The 18,275-nt window shown below is 48.7% G+C and overlaps 1 protein-coding gene across 6 annotated transcripts in view; it reads right to left on the reverse strand.

Annotated features, from left to right (window-relative positions):
* The window catches only part of DAPK2 (death associated protein kinase 2), a 125,278-nt gene that overhangs the window by 1,986 nt on the left and 105,017 nt on the right, over positions 1–18,275 (reverse strand). For 5 of the 6 annotated variants that reach the window (XM_077881399.1, XM_077881397.1, XM_077881398.1 and 2 more), the window contains 5 exons: positions 18,166–18,192; positions 15,126–15,278; positions 14,037–14,082; positions 11,950–12,571; positions 1,896–1,985 (listed from right to left, as the gene is read on the reverse strand). In XM_077881399.1, the coding sequence (XP_077737525.1) occupies positions 11,963–12,571; positions 14,037–14,082; positions 15,126–15,278; positions 18,166–18,192 (835 nt within the window). In that variant the 3' untranslated portion in view covers positions 1,896–1,985; positions 11,950–11,962. Of the gene's footprint in view, positions 1–1,701; positions 1,786–1,895; positions 1,986–11,949; positions 12,572–14,036; positions 14,083–15,125; positions 15,279–18,165; positions 18,193–18,275 lie in introns of those variants that run through there. The other variant, XM_077881402.1, reaches the window with a different exon arrangement.

Below are 18,275 nucleotides of genomic sequence, written 5' to 3' on the forward strand. Positions count from 1 at the left end.
CAAATACATCCTGGACCAAGCCCGGCTATCACAATAAAAATAACTCAGGCTCTGCTGAATAGCAACTTTTTAGCATGAGTCAGAGCCAAACAATGAAAAAGTAAGCTGGGGGAAAGTCTGCCTGTCATTAACAGGGATTTTCAGAGGGAAAGTCCAGTCCCCTTGAATAGCAGATGAGAGCAGTCAAAGAAGGGACATGGCTTTGCCAAAGCCACACAGTTGGTTTGGGCCTCTGGAGCCATAAATCCTCAAAACAAGAGCAAGAATCAACAAGAACTTCTGCTGAAGAAAGAGGATCCCAGGATGTGGGGGCGAGAGAGGAGCTGTGCCAGGTCCTGGAATGCAGCCCGAGCGCTGGGTGTCCTGAGATTGTTCTGGGTTGACTATCCCATCCGTCTCAGGTAGCTGCCCTTCTTGAACAGGAGTCACTTCTGTCCCTACCTCTGCCATCCCATACACTTCTGGGGCCTCACCACATTTGATGAGTGGCGGGGAGCATCTATCCGGGGCACCTCTATGAGCCGAAATACTAACGCTGCATTCTGAAGCACTGGCACTGCATTTTAAAGTCTACAAGGAGATTTTACACAATAATAACTGATATTACACAGTGAGCACTTAAAATGTCAGGCTCTAAGAATATGTCATTTAATCCTCATATCTACCCTATGAGATAGGACCTGTTGTTAACCCCATTTTATACATGATAGCATTTTGGCACAGAGAAGTGAAGTAATTTCCTCAAGGTCACATAACTAGCAAGTGGCTGATATGAATTCTGAAAATCTGGTTCCAGAGTCCACTCTCTTGACCAGTGTGAGTTCCTCATTTTAAATGTATATATGGGGCACCTGGGTGGCTCAGTGGTTGAGTGTCTGCCTTTGGCTCAGGGGGTGATCCTGTGGTCCTGGGATCAAGTCTTTCACTGGGCTCCTTGCATAGAGCCTGCTTCTTCCTCTATGTCTCTGCCTCTCTCTGGGTCTCTCATGAATAAATAAATAAAATCTTTAAAAAAAAAAAACTTTTGGAACACCTGGGTGGCTCAGTTGTTGAGCATCTGCCTTTGGCTCAGCTTGTGATCCGAGGGTCCTAGGATTGAGTCCCACATCAGGCTTTCCACAGGGAGCCTGCTTCTCCCTCTGTCCATATCTCTGCCTCTCTCGGTGTTTCTCATGAATAAATAAGTAAAATCTTTAAAAAAATAAATGTACATAAACATTAACAAGCTAGTCAAATATCATCTAAGTATTATTATTGTTGTTGTTATTGATGGCAATCGAAAGCAAAGCAAATGGAAAAACTGAAAAACGAATATTACGCTCTGATTCTACAGTAGATCTTTGGATTGTCAGGAATACATTTTGGATGGATTGTGGTGGTCTCGTTACTCAGAGTCTTCAAGGCAGGCTACAAGTCCTCAGGGACTGGGGCAGTGAAGCGGCAGCAGCGGTCCCTCTGAAGGCCCTCCAGGAATGGATTCAGGATCCTCCAGAAGCCCATGCTGCCCCATTGGACTGCTCCCCTCCTGGCACCACCCCAGGTGTCCCCCTGAACAAGCAGCCTCTGCTGATCGCATGGCACAGAGGAGAACAGGACGAGCAGAACAGCGGGAAATAGTTAGGACCCACCTGCTCCCCTCCATCCCCGGGCTCCAGGCCACCCCAGAATGCTGCCCAAGAAGCGAGCACTGCATGTACCTACCAGGTCCCCATCTGGCCTCAGGTGCACCTTCTTCATCAGGGAGCGGGTGAGGTGGTTACACAAGGAGACGATGCTGAAGGAGAGCTGGGGGAGAGAGCAAATGGGCTGCCAGGTGAGAAGGTGCACAGCAACCCTGGAGGGAACTAGGAACCCGCCAGGGCCCCCTGCTTCCCCGTCCCTCCACCCCGACACACCTTCCATCGCCTGCGGACATACTGCTTCTTGAAATTCTCCAGGTTGACCACAGACTCCCTGCGGACCAGGGCTTGCTGGTTGTCCACCGGCTGGGAGACAAAGCAGAGCGTGGTGGCTGACAGTGGGCTTGGGTCGGCAGCCACCCCCCCAAGCCCCCCACCGCATGCCGTCCTTAGCCCGAATCTGGCACCTCCTCAGAGGGCAGGGCATACGCAGAGGGACATCGCATTGAGGGCAGTGGTTACCGATGGCTCAGCTGTTGAGAAGATGCCCCTGGTTCCCCTGAGCTCCTGTGCCTACAGCCAGACACACTCTGGCTGGGCTGGAGAATCGTGGGAAGAATGGAGGTGGGGCCTTCAGTCCTGGCTCACTTTGGGGAAGGGTCAGGGACAGCAGTCTAGGACGCCCACTGTGTGCTGGGCTGGTTCTGGGGCTTAGCAAAACAGATGGCAAATAGAACATTAGGACTCTGTTCAAGAGGAAATTGAAGGAAATCGGGGATTCAGATGAAGTGAAGAGGAATTTAGATGTAAAGTTGCTTTTCACAGCCTGGCAGCCAAAGCTCAGCATAAAGCCTGACTTCTCCACCAAGCCTGGCCTGGCTTCTCTAAGCCTCAGTTTTCTCATCTGTATTATGGGGATAATAGCTTTATTAAGATATAGTTGATGTATAAAAAACTGGACATATTTAATGTAAATAATTTGATGGGTTCATTGCTTCTTGAATTCCTCCCTTTCTGTAAAACAAGGTTTTACTAGATCAAGAGATGGGTTTCAGAGGTTCAATGAACCTCCGGAAATGGTTGGCAAATTTTGGTGTATGAACTTGTCTATGAATGCTCGAGCAGCATTATTCTCATAGCCAAGAAATAGAAACAGCTGAAAAGTATATTGCCTGATAAGTGAATAAATAGAATTCCATACAATGGAATATAATTCAGAAATATTATTCATAATACAATTGACCCTTGAACGATGCAGGGGTTAGGGCACTGAACCCCTACACAGCCAAAACTTTTGACTTCCCAAAAACTTAACTACTAATAGCCTATTGTCGATCAGAAGACTTACTGATAATATTCACAGTTGATTGACACATATTTTGCATGTTAACTGTTTTACATACTGTATTCTTACAATAAAGTAAGCTAGAGAAAAGGAAGTGTTACAAAAATTGTAAGGATGAGAAAATACATTTACAGTGCTGTTCTGTATTTGTAAAAAAATATTCTACATATAAAAAAAATCCACATACATCCACATATGCAGTTCAAACCTAGGTTGTTCACGGGTCCACCGTACCAACGTGTGCTACGATGTGGATGAACCTTGAAAATATTATATTGAGTCAAGGAAGCCAGACACAAAAGGCCACATGTTGTATGATTCTATTTACATAAAATGCCCAGAACAGGCAAATTGATAGGGACAGAAATTAGACTGGTATTTGCCAGGGCTGGAGAGACGGGAGGGTGGAAGATGACTTTGAGAGGGTAGGAGGTTTCTTTTTAGAGTGACAAAAGTGTCCTGGAGTTAGAGGGTGGTGATTGTTGTACAACCTTGGGAGAATACTAAAGACTACTGAATTATATTCTTTTAAATGGTCACTTTTATGGCATGTGAATAACATCTCAATAAAAAAATTTAATTCAATGGGTGTGTATAGATACACATTTCTTCCAAGGAGAGTTGATAGATTTCATCCATTCTCAGAGACCTCTGTGATCTCAAGGAAATGAGCCGCCCAGGAGAATCCATATGGTCTTATCCAGCTCGATTTTTCTCTCTGCTCTGACAGCCTCCTCACAGCAATGCCTCACGTGGCTCCTCAGTGAATGCTGAGTGACAGAGCTCGTGGGTTCCTGAGTGCTTGTCTTGTCTCCCATCCACGCTTGGTGCACACTCCTCCTGTCTTGTCTATTTTTCATCATGGCACTGGGCACCAGGGAAACCAGTGCATGGGGCTGGCCCACACTGCTCAAGACTTAAAATCTTCTGGCGGGAGGCACACTTTCCATGTCCACCCAACGCCCCGTGCTCTGGGAAGGCCTCTGCGTGTTTCAAAGCCCGGTTCAAGCGTGACCTCCAAGGCAGCTTCTGAAAAGCAATGTCTCCCTCCCTGCCATGACTGAAACACAGGTGAGCTCTCTCAGTTTTTCTCACCAACCTTAGCACTAGTGAAAAACTACTTGAGGGAACAGAAGGAATTTTCTTCATGGTTTTGTCAATGTTCTCTGCCCTACCTCCTCCCTACCCAGAGCATACACCAGTGGGTGCGTAATAGTTGCATAGTTAGTTTCCTCGAGTTGCTGAAGAGACACCCTGGCATGAATTCCTAGGACCCAGGACCTGCTCACTCTTGCCAGTGAGAGGCCCAGGCACCCGGATCAGCAGCCATGACACTGTGACTCCCTGCAGCTCTGCCTGGGAGTCAACAGAGCTCTGGGGGGGGGGGGGGGGGGGCAGGGAGCAGGTTGGAAAGTACGCACACCCTTGACATGGAGGGGGGATGAGAGAGCCAGGGGCTGTTCACCCTCTCAAACTAAAACACTCTTTGGGCCAAAGAATGAGGGGGCGTGAGGGGAGAAGTAAGACAGAAAGGGAAGAGAAGAGGGTGAGGTTGCTGAGGGGACCATCAGGCTAAGCTCCCCCAGCTCTTTCCTTAACTGCCTCTTACCTTCTCTGCTGCACCTGCAAGCTCAGCCCCAGGTCTAGGTCTCACTCGAGGGGAGACACAAAGAGCACATAGCTTGACTTTTCTTGGTATCAGCCTTCCAACAGCTTCCTGGCACTATTGATGGAACCCAACAAGCTCACCAAGACCCCCAAGGCCTGTACTATCTGGATCCTTCTCTAACCCAATTTCCTCCGTCTCTCCTGTCACTGTGGTTCCCATCACATAGTCTGCTTTCTGGCCCAGGAACCCAAAATCTCAGGGTCTTTGTCCTTGCTCCTTCATATATTCACTTCGTCACTTTGTTCAGTCTTTGCTCAAATGTAACCTCCTCAGGGAGGCCTTCCCTGATGACTCTATATAAAATAGCACCCCAATTGCCCCATACAATTCACTGGGCCTGCACCCTACTTCCTCCTAGCATGTGTTACTACTTGACATTTTATTCTGTATTTATTTGTTTTTTTGGTACTCTGCACCCTCCCCTGCACCTCCCAGGGTGATTTCCTCCCTCCCCAGCCCACAGAATATTTCTACCTCTAACTTCACTAATGTCTGCATTCACTTTTGAGCCTAACCCTTGTAGGGGATGTTTGCACTGTACTTGGAAAAGTCTGATGAAGTGGGATCAGTAGACTTGGGAGGGAAGGGGCCTCTTTTTATTCACTTACTGATTGGCGCTCTTGCCAGAAAAGAGATGTTGAACCCCATGGCTGGAAGGTCAACATGAAATTAGGGGCATCCCATTAGTAAGAATCCTACCTTCCAACTGGTCCAGCACTACCAGCCACGGAGCAGAGAGCCCAGCTAAAATACGAGGGAGAGCCATTCCCAGGGGCCATTAATGGGAGGTGATGCAATTGCTTCTAGGGCTCTGTCTATGTGCTACACAGAAGAGCATGAACTCTCAGCATAAACTGAGAAGGAGGCCACCCAGGCATAAATCTGTCAGGCTGGCCTTTCCTAATCAATGGGTCTCCTTGGTTGCTAAGAGGTTCACCACATGCCGACACTACCATGCAATTCTTGAAAGTCAGAGACCTATAAATTCTGCAGTGAAATCTGTTCCCAGAAGGAATGTGGCACCAAGACTTTTGATTAAATAGGGGTGTCCGGGGGATGGGGCTGTGCCCTGCCTTCTCCTGGCCCTCCCCTCTCTGTGAACAGATAGTACCCACCTTCTGGCTTATGGTCCCTTGGCCAGAGAGTAAGCGCAATTACAAACAAGGCTCCTAGGAGCACGTTTAGCATCTTGGAAAAATGTCAGGAGGGAAGGCAAGAAGACAGAAGGCTGTGGCTGAAGTCTAGTTTTGTTTATGGAGATGCAAATGGCTTTGAAAAAGTCCAGCAGGGTGTGCTAGGTCAGCACCGTCGTCCACAGAGCAGGGAGACAGAACAGCAAGTGTCTAGCCCCCTGGGCACAAAAAGAGAACTCTGGCTTTCCAGAAGAGGCACTCTGATTTTCTCTCACTACCCGGCCTCCCCCAGAAACTGCAAACAGATTGCAACTTTCCAAACTTCCATCTGTGCCACTTCTCCAGCCCCATCCTCCACTGAGAGTCAGGGACACCTGAGTACCCACTGCCCTCTCCAGCCTAGGTCCGAATGTCTCCAACTCCACTAATCTCCATTAATTGAGTCTCTCTGTAGGTGGCATCTCCAATCCTCCGTTTTGCTGGCTGGAGCCTGGGCCCTGGGGCCTCATCTCCCAGTCTTCCCAGGGAAGGAGCACAGGAGACTTATGGGGCCCTGAGTGTCTCCCTCCTTATAAAAGGGTGGGGAGGGATCCCTGGGTGGCGCAGTGGTTTGGCGCCTGCCTTTGGCCCAGGGCGCGATCCTGGAGACCCAGGATCGAATCCCACGTCAGGCTCCCGGTGCATGGAGCCTGTTTCTCCGTCTGCCTGTGTCTCTGCCTCTCTCTCTCTCTCTGTGTGACTATCATAAAAAGAAAAAAAGAAGGGTGGGGAGAACTGTGGCAAGACTGCATACAGGTTGTCCTGTACATAGATTCTTCTAGAAGCTAATGGAAAGAAGTGGGAATGCCCCTTTCCTTGCCTGACCTGGTCTCATTTTTTTTTCTTTTTTTATTTTTCTTTTTCTTTCTTTCTTTTTTTTTTTTTTTTGTGGTCTCACTTTTTTGAGCTAGGTCTCTCAGCACTTTTAATCCTCTTCCCAGGACCTTCAGTCTTCTGAGCAATTTTTCGGTCCCCAGGAAATGCCTCAAGAGCTCTCCCTCCGGTATGGTTACAGGAGATGGGGGACCTGAGAGATGTTAACAACCAAATGCCAGGTTGCCAAACCACCAAATGTTTAGATCCTGATTTGAACACACCAACCACAGGACATCCTTGGGAAAAGTGGGGATGGGGGAGTATGGACTATGTATCCACATGATATTAAGGAATTATTCTTGGTTTTGTCAGGTGTGATAATGACAGTAGTCACAGGAAAGAGAAGGTGCTTAGTAATTAATGCCGAAGAATGTATGAGTTAAATAGGTTAAAGTAAAATAAATAAATAAATAAATAAATAAATAAATAAATAAAAATAAATAGGTTAAAGTTTGCTTTAAAATACTCCAGAAAAAGCAGTGGTGCATTTGAATGGAAGAGCACTGGCCGTGACTTGCTCACTCTTGAAGCTGGGAAATAGTATGTGGAATTCACTCTACCATTTTGGATACTTGTGTGAAGATTTCCCATATCACAAAGTTCAAAACAAAAACTCCCCTCCTGTTAAATCTCTAAATCTCCTCTTTAATCTCCATTCAACAGGTTCAGGGTCCTGACCCCAATCTGGGCTCATCCCCACTCCTCCAAGTTCCACACCGCACCTTCTCCATAGGCTACAGGTTGGGAAGGAGGTGTTGGAAGCGGGACTCACCCTGAAAATGTTTCGCCCCCTGCCGCCCCTCTTACCCTTTCTCAGTCCAAATTCATCTCTCTCCTGTTTTCTGGAATATTGGGTACCTCTACTTTTTCACTCAGCATGGCCTTTCCCAACTCCCAGTTGGGGGGGGGGGCTCCCCATCTGTCCCAGACACTGAGTCTTTTATTCAAGGATTGTCTTGTCCTTCTCTGTCACCTCCCTCCAGAGCCAGAGCACAATCAGTGTTTGTCCAAATGAACTGGTCCCTTCGGCTCCTCAAAATATGCCCGCTGCTGGGTCTCCTCTACAGGGCAAAGAATCTTCTCCACAGGCCAAGAGTTTCACAGACAAAGGAGAAGAGGCCATTCAGTTCCACAGACATTTACAGAGGCTGACAGTGAGGGCTGGTAGCCGGGGGCATGCAGCCACCTCCCACACGGGCCCACTGTGCTGCGTGTCACAGTGAGGTGGGAAGCGGCCATCTCCATAATCACCTGAGGGGGAGGGTGGGCGGCGCGGGGAGAGGGCTGGAGGGGGAGACCGGCTTCTCCTGTCATTATCACTGCCCCGCGCCCTCACTGGCAGCCTCCTGCCTGCCGGAGAATCACCTTTCCCAACGCAAAGCTGAGCTATCATGTACCATGTGCATCTGCATCAGAGCGGGGACAGGCTGCTGCCTTCCCCAGGTGCCCACTCTCCAGCTTCCTGGGGAATCTGTAACTGGGAAGATGTGACAACACTGAGCCTCCTCTCCCCAACAGCCCAGGGTGGCATTTGCACAGAGCACAGAGGCCAACCTCTCACTGCCTGGTGAATGAAAACTCTTCTTTTATGGCTAATATGGCCGAGCAGCCCCCACCCCGGCCCCACCAGACCTTCCCCCTTCTAGGTACTAGTGAAACAGTCCCCTCCCAACACCCCATCCGGCCACTGTCAGCCCTGCCCCGCCCTCGACTCCACTGTTAAAATTCCAGCTATGGGCAGCCTAGTGGTTTGGCTCTGCCTTCAGCCCAGGGTGTGATCCTGGGGACCCGGGATCGAGTCCCACGTCGGGCTCCCTGCATGGAGCCTGCTTCTCCCTCTGCCTGTGTCTCTGCCTCTCTCTCTCTCTGCGTCTGTCATGAATAAACAAAATCTTTAAAAAATAAAATGCCAGCTATGGGCACATGGCGGGGAATCCGACAAATCCTCCGGCGGGGCATTCCATGGGCCTCCTGGGGCTCTCCCCTTTGGCATCAGGTTCTCATGCCAAAGGGTGATAGGAGTTGGACCAGCCAGGTAACAAAGGAAGGTCACAGTCTCCTCTAATTTCCTTGAAAGACTGGGGGGGGGGGCATTTGTCAGTTCATTTCAATTTGTGCTCAGAAGTTCTTAGGTACAGAAAAGGGTCTGCTCATAAAACATCTCAGTAATCAATAGTTATCCATGATCAGACATGAACACAGAGAGGATGATTCCATGACTGTGAGGAAAACCACTTACGGTTCTAACCCCAACTCTGGGGATGACCAGTGGGGTGACTTCAGACAGGTCTTGTCCTGTCAAATGCTGTAAAACAAGGGTGTCTGGTGGCTCCCCTCTCAGTAGCTCCCCACACGAACAATGAGTGGCTGATGCCACAATTCTAAACTAACTGCTTTTCCCTCCCTGTTCCCAGTCTCCTTAATTCAAATCATCATCAACCTCTTACTCCTTTAATGCATTTTATTTCAACCTTCACAAGAAAGTCTAACCGGAGTCACTCAACTGGGGGCTTCCTTTCCTTAGGAAATCTGGCTAAATGAGGTAAAGATCTACTGACATGGCGAGAGGGACCTTTGATACTTGCAGTGTCTTAAGCCAGATGAGTACATCACATCTCACGACAGGACAAGTAAGTTCTTGGAGAGTCTTGTACCCAGTCTCCCAGGCAGGGCACAGGAGACAGGGCTTTGCTATCTTCCACTGACTCCAAATGCACATTTTTGGATCTCTGAAATCAGGACTTACCTAATTAATGGCATCATATCATTATTGTCGGTTTGAAGAGAAGGTGGGTGTCCCAGGAGATGGCCACACTGCTTCTATTAGACATTGGGAGGCACTCAACCTCAGACTGTGTGATGTTAGATTCTCTGCCTCAGGTTCTCTTGGATCCCACTGATTGTGCAAATTCAGAAAGCAACCCTGCATGAGTTTTCACCCCTCCGTCTAGCATTAAGGATGAAACACTCATGTTTCCTTGCTTTCTCCTTTTGCATGACGGCTTGATTTCTCATTTGCCATCTCAGTGAGAGTGTCCCAGCTTTGGGGGGAGGGGAGGCAGTCTCCTATGGCACTTGGCTTTTTCTTTCTTATTTTTGGTACATAAAATAACAATGCATCTTATGTCTGATGAAAATATGGTTTCTTACATCTGATGGAAAAAGTTTCTGTCACAAATATTATATATAATATTTGGAATGATCTAGCATGATCATGGAAAAAGAGGCAGACAGGACTCTGAAGAAATGGTTGCATGGGGGCAAAATCTCATGTCTTGTCTTAAACCATTTGCCATCTGTGCTGCTCCCTGGCCATTCCCCCACCCCACACCACCCAGGACCTCAGGCCGTTAACCAGTTTGGCACTCATCATGGCTCCCCATGACTCTTGGGATAAAAGCTCTTTAATATGGCAAAGTACCACTAGGCATGCTTCCTCTCCAGCCACATCTACACCATACACACACCTTATCCTCTCCCTTCTAGCATTCTTTCCGTCCATGTAGTTTCAGCTTCCATGCCCCATCTACCACAGAGCCCTGGCATGACAACTCTGTCAGGAACACTTCTTTCTCCTTGATTTGCTCAGCTGACCTCACCTCCAGCATCACCACCTCAGGGAGGCCTTCCCTGATTAGATCAAATGCGCATGGCTGCTAGTGCAGTACTACACACTTCTCTTTCTTAGCATGTGATCCACCTGCAGTTCTATACTTATAGAATGTTCTTGACTAATGTTGGAATTCTTTACCTGACTATGAACTCCATGAAGGCAGGAAATGTGCCTGTTTTCACTCAACACTGTATCCCCAGTGTCAACCTGAGCACCTGGCAGTTGGCAGGCGCTCAAAAATTATTTGTCAATAGATGGATGGCTGACTCTGAGTATCACTGCCCTCTAAGCAGAGAGCCGGGGGGCAGTTAGAGGAAGCAGAAAGAGCAACAGACGTATCATCAGAAGACTTTCACTTTTCCCACTACTGTGGCTTTGGGCAAATCACATCCTCTCCATTTCCTCATCTCCAGATTGGGAATAACACACACCCTGCCTATCTGACAAGGGTGTTATGTGAGTCTGTGAAGTCACTTTGAAATGATACAATCTGGTTCCCCACCTCCAAGCTTCTAGCACAGTGCCAGGCCCACACTCCACCACGCTTTGCCCATATGAGCTGGCTGACTGGCCCCTCCAGGGACATGACCTCATGCAGTCCTTAGGGAGGTGTCAAGAGGGGACCACTGAGCCTGTGCTTCCCAATTTTAAGCTCTCATGTAGTTTCTCAACTTTCAGGGCCCAATGCCCTAGGTTCATAAGAAAAGGGACCTTCTTATCGAGTTCCTTTTGGTCTTCATTTCTAACACAAGGTTGGGGCCTTTAGCCAGAAAGGGGGGAAGGGGAAGATGCTGCCCCTTGCCTCCTGCCTGTAGGCTGATCTTCACATGGAGACAGGGCTGGAGAGAACAGTGAACGGCACCCCCTCAGGACCCACTTCTCAGGACAATCGTCTAAAGGTATGAGGCATTCTACCAATACTTGGCAGAACACAGAACTACGTGAAGTTGCTAACTTTACCTCTGGAGCTGAACTTTAATGTGAAGGTGGATATTTAGAGCAAAGTCTCAATATTTCTTCCCATAGACCTCAGCTGAGGCTCGGGCTTCTTGCCTTTCTGTTTCAGCCAGCGACCAAAGACTTGAGTAAGTCATTTTTCAGCTCTGCGTCAATTTCCTCAACAGTTACATGGAAATAATAGTAACAATAATAATACCACCCACCTTCCAGCTCACAGAGTTCTTTTAAAGACGGAAGACATGAGTGCAAATGAAAGATAATATTTTCTCCATGCATTTTTAAATCCTCCTTCTGTAGCAGGAAAGCACCACACTGGCTTATTGTCATCCCTAGTTAACTCAAAGATTACCCAAGATCTGCATCCCATAAGGCATAGAGGTGGGAAGTGAGATGTGAACAAACCCATTATCATGAATCAATTATTGAGCATCTCCCCCGGGCCAGCCATCCTCCCTCTGGAGAAGGGTAAGAGGAAGGGTATTCATTTGCAATTGTTTTAACAGCCTGGCTACCCTGCCAGTCAGCCTCCCAGAAAACCAGGTTGGTGAGAGGAGGTGCAGAATGAATAAGTAGCTAGCACCTTCCTGATTCTGGATTCTGCTACAGATATAGACCCTGCAGGATAATTCTAGCTGATGCCCAGGCAGGGCACTTAGAATCATGCTTCTGCAAATCATCCAGGATGCAGTACTGACTGGATTCTGGTACTCAGAGCTTCAAGCCGGCCAAGACTTCCTTGCTGGATGATGTGTCGAGCAGCTCCACCAGGGACTCCCTGGCATCCCTGTGGAACACAGAGCCTAGGCCATCTGTGTTCCTACTCTCCTGCTGGAAGCTGCCCACCAGTTCCTGGATCCACTGTAGGTCTGCTGAGAGCTCCTGCCTTAAAGCTTCAAACTGTGCCTGCAGATGCTCCAATTTCCTGCCCATGCTTCCGAGGCTGGACCCTGTGGCCTGGATATCTTCTCGCAGGACCTTCTTCAAGGACTCCACTTTGCGGAATTCATACTTGAGCTGAGATAGGTCATGCCGGGCGCTCTCATTCTCTTCTCGGTACCACGCTTCTTTCTCATTGTATATGGAGATCAGGGTCTCCACGTCATCCTGGATGGTGTCATGGGTCCCTGCCAGGGCACGGCATCCCTGGTCTACCCGAGCTACATCCTCTACTACACGGGCAAAACGTTCAAAGTTGACGTAGGTGTTATTGGGGGGCATGCTTGAGTGGCATTTGAGGGTGTATTCTCTCAGGCGCTTGGTCTTCAGCTGGGCAGGCTCTGTCTTCTGCTGTTCTGGGGCTCTGACTTCTCCTTTGGACTGGTGGGTATTTAGATAGAACAGCCAGGATTAAGCTGAGTTCTGATCCAAAGGGCAGTTCGAAGTGCAGTCAGAAGGCACATAAGCAGCCTCTTAGGCATTCACTGCATGCATCAGGCCATGGGGAGGACCATGATGGGATGAACATTTCCACAGATGATGAAAAAGATCAAAGAGTACAGGGGTGTTGCCTGCATGCTCACTTAAGGGTAGGGGGGCAGGGTCCATGGCCATTAGAGGTCTCCACATGCATAGCATTTAGGGGGCTCACACAGGCAAGCAGGCCATAGCCAGGACTCTGCAGGCATCCACTCAAAGGCAGGAGCAGGCAAGGCCATGGCTGACAGAAGGAGGCTGAGGGGCTTCTCTCCTTTAGGGCTAGTTGGCATCCTGGGTCTTGGCAACTCAGCACAGTAAGCCCAAGAGCCTCCCTAGCTCCCTAGCTCTGTGATCTGGGCCTGCTCCAAACCTAGGGGGCCCTTGGCCTTCCCCATCCTTTAACGAGCAGATGAACCTGACCTTTTCCAAAGCATTCCAGCCCTCCTGGCTCTCCATCCTTCATAAGCCCTACCCTTGCTCATCTGCATACTCAGATCACCCTAGCCTCTTCTTTAATGATCCAGGTGCATGGGAAATCTGGTGATGCCTGGGGAGTACACATCTCATTAGTCAGCAGAAGTAGGGCCAGAATCCCCATCTCCTGGTTTCTATCCCACCAAAGTGTTTTGTTCTGTTTTGTTTTCTTCAAGTAATCCCTGTGCCCTATGTGGGGCTTGAAAGCTTGAACTCCCAGCCCCAAAGAGTCAGTAAGACATCCCTGGCCAAAGTGCTTCTAAGTTGTGACTAGACAGCAAGACCCTTCCCAAAGCAGCAGCTGGAAGCCCAATTACAAAGCAAGTTAGGCAGAGAGTTCAGCTTTGTGCCTCTACCTCCCCAGAGGGAACAGCATTGCCCTGAGGAAAGAGGCTTCCATCTCCAAACCCTGTTCCCTGAGGTCTCAAGGTGCCTGAGGAAGCTAGCTGACTGGACAGTGTCATCCTTTCTCAGAGCCCCAAAAGTCAGAAAGAAGGAGCCTTGGTTACAGAGTTGAGGTTTTTAATTGTCATTGCTTTCTCTCTACAACTCAGGAGTTGATTTCTGCTTTGAGAATGAGAGTGACATGTCCTCTGACAAAGTATACTTTGTAAGATGGCCCCAAAGATAAAGGACTTCAATGGAGGTTTGTGAGGGTTTCATTTCATAATTCACCTGAGCCCATGAAATATAATCTTAAACCTATAAACCTCTTTGAACAAACCCAGACCACTTGGCACTTAGCATCCCTGCCTGGCTTTCATCTGTGCCCAAGAGTGGGTATTTCTAGCAAAGGCCTCTCCATGGGCCCTCTGCATCTGCCCGCTGCACACAGCCCTGGCGACAGATCAGGGATGTGCTTACTCACTGGCACTCAACACCATGCCCTTACCGTGATCCAGGGGTGTCTGAGAGCCTCTTGGATTGTGAGCCGTTTCCTGCAACGAGGATCAGAAAACAGTGATGATCCATGAGGACAGAAGCTGAGAACAACAGTCCCCATTCTTACTCTTGTCAGACCTGCATTTTGGCATTCTTTGACCACTGCCATCACACCAGAACAATGGGGGATGCAGAGATGGATGGGAACTGACTGAACTGCCTGCACTCCAGGGAAAGTGGTCCAGGCAGAGTGACATCACATAAACCCTCATCTTTGGTACCAACGTTGAAGGGCCTTGTGCTATACTCTACGAGAGTCCTAAGTGCTCTTGTGAGCTTTAGCTCTCCACAACTAAACCTTTGGTCTGTGTTTTTCTTTTGCTTCCCAGATCACTTCTCTGCCTGTCCCTGCTCCAGTACAGATCTGACTTAGCACTGCCCTTAGATGGGGAAGCCAGGTCCCTATACTTTAGAGGACCCTACTTTGGCTTTCTCTGAAGTCTGTGGGATCAAGAGGATATGGCCTTCTAGAATCTGTGGATCTCATTCCTGTTCCATCTAGTCCATGCTCTGGGCACCCAGCACCTTACAATTCCCTGCTTAAAATCTCCTGCTTTGACTTTATAGCTATGGGGCTCACCGTGGGCCTGAGGAAGGGGTAGGATTAGCATGTGTCCTATTCTTCCACTTGCTTGACACCTCTGAGTCCACCTCTCCCCAACCCCCCCACCTGAATTGGTTTGATAAACTCTGCCACTTTCCTCTTCAAATCCTAGTTCTGGATGCCTTTGGGACAGGCTGGAAAAGATAATGTGCCCTAGAGAAACCCAGGCTGACTTCCAAGCATGCGCACAAGTGCACACACACACATACACACAGTTATTTATATGTTGGCAGGAAAGAAAGCAGAAAGACTTGAGCAAACAAGACAAATGCCAAGTCTCAGCTAATCCACACATCTCAGCACCTGCCCAGATTAGACCACAATGGTGCAGATGGCAGTGCATGGCAAAGTAGGGACAGACTGATACGTCTGTTGGTAGAGGGAACAGGAGAAGGTCAGTACCTCAGAGGCCCATGCCTTTCTCTGTCATCTTACCGAGTCTCTTTAACCAGAAGCTTCCGAATAAAGTCCTTGGCCAGCTCACTGGTCTGGCTGAAGAATTCTTCATCAAAGTCGTAACTCACTGCTGTGATATTTGCTAGCGTTTCCTGCTTCGTGTCTCCCAGGAAAGGGGATGCTCCACTTAGGCTGAGCACACAGAGAGGGAACATGTGACTATAGGAAAGTAGATGGAGTTGGGGGTGATGGAGTCAGGGAACCCTGATTCATACTGTTGCATGGGGGATGGGAGGCTCCCAGCAACACCCTCTGCCCCCTCTGGGCAGCCAGTCAGCAGCCTTTTCGACTAACTGAGTCCAATTCAATCTACTTTGTGGAACTCCTACTAAGTACCTGATAGGGAGAAACTGTCTTCAAGGGACTTGACAGAGGACAGGTGGAAACACAGAGACATGGTTCTTCATAATCCCAAGCAGAATATAATGGATGACCAGACAAAGGACTGGGGGAACACATGACGGTGGGGAGACCCAGTGCTCTCCATGGGAGAGCTGACATTTGTATCAGTTGCGTCTTGAAGAATGAAAAAGTTGTCAGCAGTCAGAGGAGATGAAAGGTCTTCTAGATTAAGGGAGCAGTTTGAGCCTGAGAGGTGTGGAAATAGATGGGCCATTAGGGCCTGGAAGGGGATGTGAGGTTCCCCCGCAGGGTTTGTCAAGAATATGTATTCAAATAATGACTCCCAAATCTACTGTTTTCTGACTCATATTCCAGCTGATGGGACATGTGTCCCTATATGTGCCATTGACACTGTGCCCTAACCTCCCTCTATAAGCTCCTTGCCTTGATTAATGATGTCACTTCACAAATGCACCCAAGCTAGAACAAAGGGGCTGCCTCTGACTCTTCCATCCATTCCCTCATCACATCTAACCGGCCCAAAACTCTTGTTGGTTTTATTTACTAAATCTCTTGACATTCATCTCCAACCCCACTGCCACTTTCTTAGCATAGTGGCAGTATGGCACACTGGGAAATTTTTATAGTTTAGTCCTGTATTTGAATACCAGCTCTGCTACTCAAAAGCTGTGCAAACCTAGGTAAGTTACTCAACCTCTGAGCTGTTGTTTCCTTCTCTATAAAATGAAGAAAATAAAAGTCTCCACCTCACAAGATTGTCACAAAGAATAAATACATTTTCAATGCTCTATGAAATCTTGCCCAGGCTAAGAGCTCTGGAATGGGTGGCCATTATTTTTGTCTTTGAACACAAAGAACCTTCTATGGCTTCCATTTTCTATAGGGTCACCTCTAAACTCCTGAGCAAGACATCACAAGTTAGTCCCTACCACTTCCACAGCACATTTCACCACACTTAATCGGCTCACCGTTTCCCTCCTCATCAGACAGTCCTTCCCTCCCTTTTTACCTGGAGAATTAATCTCATTCTGTACAGCCCAATTCAGATTAACATCAATCTCTCTCTCGTCAAATCTTCCTCAGCCCAGCAAACCAGTGCCTCTCCCAGGAAGGTGTGTTCATATATCCAGCATAACCTTGGTCCCACTGTGTGAGACTTAGCTGTGTGGGGTCTCCCCCCGACACAGGGAACTCCAGGCAAGCAGGGCAGACATCCTTCATGTCAGCATCCTGAGTGCCTGGCCCGGTGCCCACCATGGAGCAGGCACTTAGTAAACTGTGTGGCACTCAAATGAGCTTCAAGAAGACTATGTGCCTTGTACACACTGAAATCCCTTAATATTTCAGTATGGAAATTAGAGTTCTGAAAAAAAATCAAGGTTTCAAGAGCCAACACAGAATTTGGAACCATCAAGCAATGCATCAAATTCTTTCTGTGCATCCAATTCCTCTGGGGCTTTTAAAAAATGCTGATGCCCAGGTGTACCTGGATGGCTCAGTCAGTTAAATGTCTGACTCTTGATTTCGGCTCAGGTCATGATCAGGGTCCTGGGATCAAGGCCTACATTGGACTCCGTGCTCAGCACAGAGTCTGCTTGAGGACTCTCTCTCCCTTCTCTCTCTGCTCCTCCCTCCACTCCTGCTCTCTTTATAAAAATAAATACATAAATCTTTTTTAAAAAACTGATTAAAAAATACTGATGCCCAGATTCCATCCCTAGCAATTCCGATGTAATATATCTGCAGTGGGCCTGGGCAGTGGTAGGTATTAAAAGGTCTAACGCACAGCCAGGATGGAGACCCTCCGCTGCAGCTCAGGGGGGTCCACCACACCGTACAGAGCTCGGGTCGATGGGCTGTTGGAAGAGTCAGAGACCGGGTATGACACACCAGAGCCTCCATGTCGCCTCTGGCTCTGATTCTTACCCAGTGTACCCTAGAAATAGCACGCACCAGGTGTACAGAGAGGAGACAACAGTTGGGAAGCACTGTTGGAATTAACATGCACTAATCAACCACCTATTATGCACCAGAGCAGCGCTGGGAAGTCTGTACACGGTAGCTTATGTGACCCACAAAACATACCCGCGGCTGGAAGTTAGTGATTCTTATTCTCCTGATGAGGAAAACAGGCCCAGAGGTTAAGTATCTGCCCAAGGCCACAGAGATCGAAAGTGACAGATCCACTGCACATGGAGCTACACAGGAAACATCTGCTTAAGCGACCTAATACTACAAGAATGGGAAAGAGACTCTGGGGAAAGACAACAGAGCCTGTGAGAGCTGAGGAAGGGGGCAAGGGGACAGAAAGATGTGGATCAGGGAAGTTGTGGTGGCCTGAGGGCTGTCCCCAGGCTTCTGGGTGAAAGCTGACTTTCTCCCAGGACATGCAGCCTGGGTGAAGCTGAGCGGTGGATGCCTGGTCACAGGGATGCGGACAAGCCTCAACCTCCCCCCTGGGGCCAAACATCCGAAACGGAGCTCAGAGAACAGACCCTCAGGTGTGCTATGTTGGTCAAACACATCTGGCTCGTGGTGAATGAGTAAATGAGTAAAATCAGTAAATTCAGTCTGCCCGTTTGCCTGGCCCTCTTTCATTTCTCCCAGGTCCCCTCCGTTCAAGCTAGGGGGGCGCCCCGGCATCAGGGATACTCACAGAATGTAGGTGATGACGCCTATGCTCCTGCAAAACAAAAAACAGGCCAGTCAGAGCCACCTGGCTCCGATCCCAGCCCTGCAAGGGACTCCCTGCACGGTCCTCCAGGG

This window comes from Canis aureus, chromosome 32 (genome assembly GCF_053574225.1).
Source record: "Canis aureus isolate CA01 chromosome 32, VMU_Caureus_v.1.0, whole genome shotgun sequence".
Classification (NCBI taxonomy): domain Eukaryota; kingdom Metazoa; phylum Chordata; class Mammalia; order Carnivora; family Canidae; genus Canis; species Canis aureus.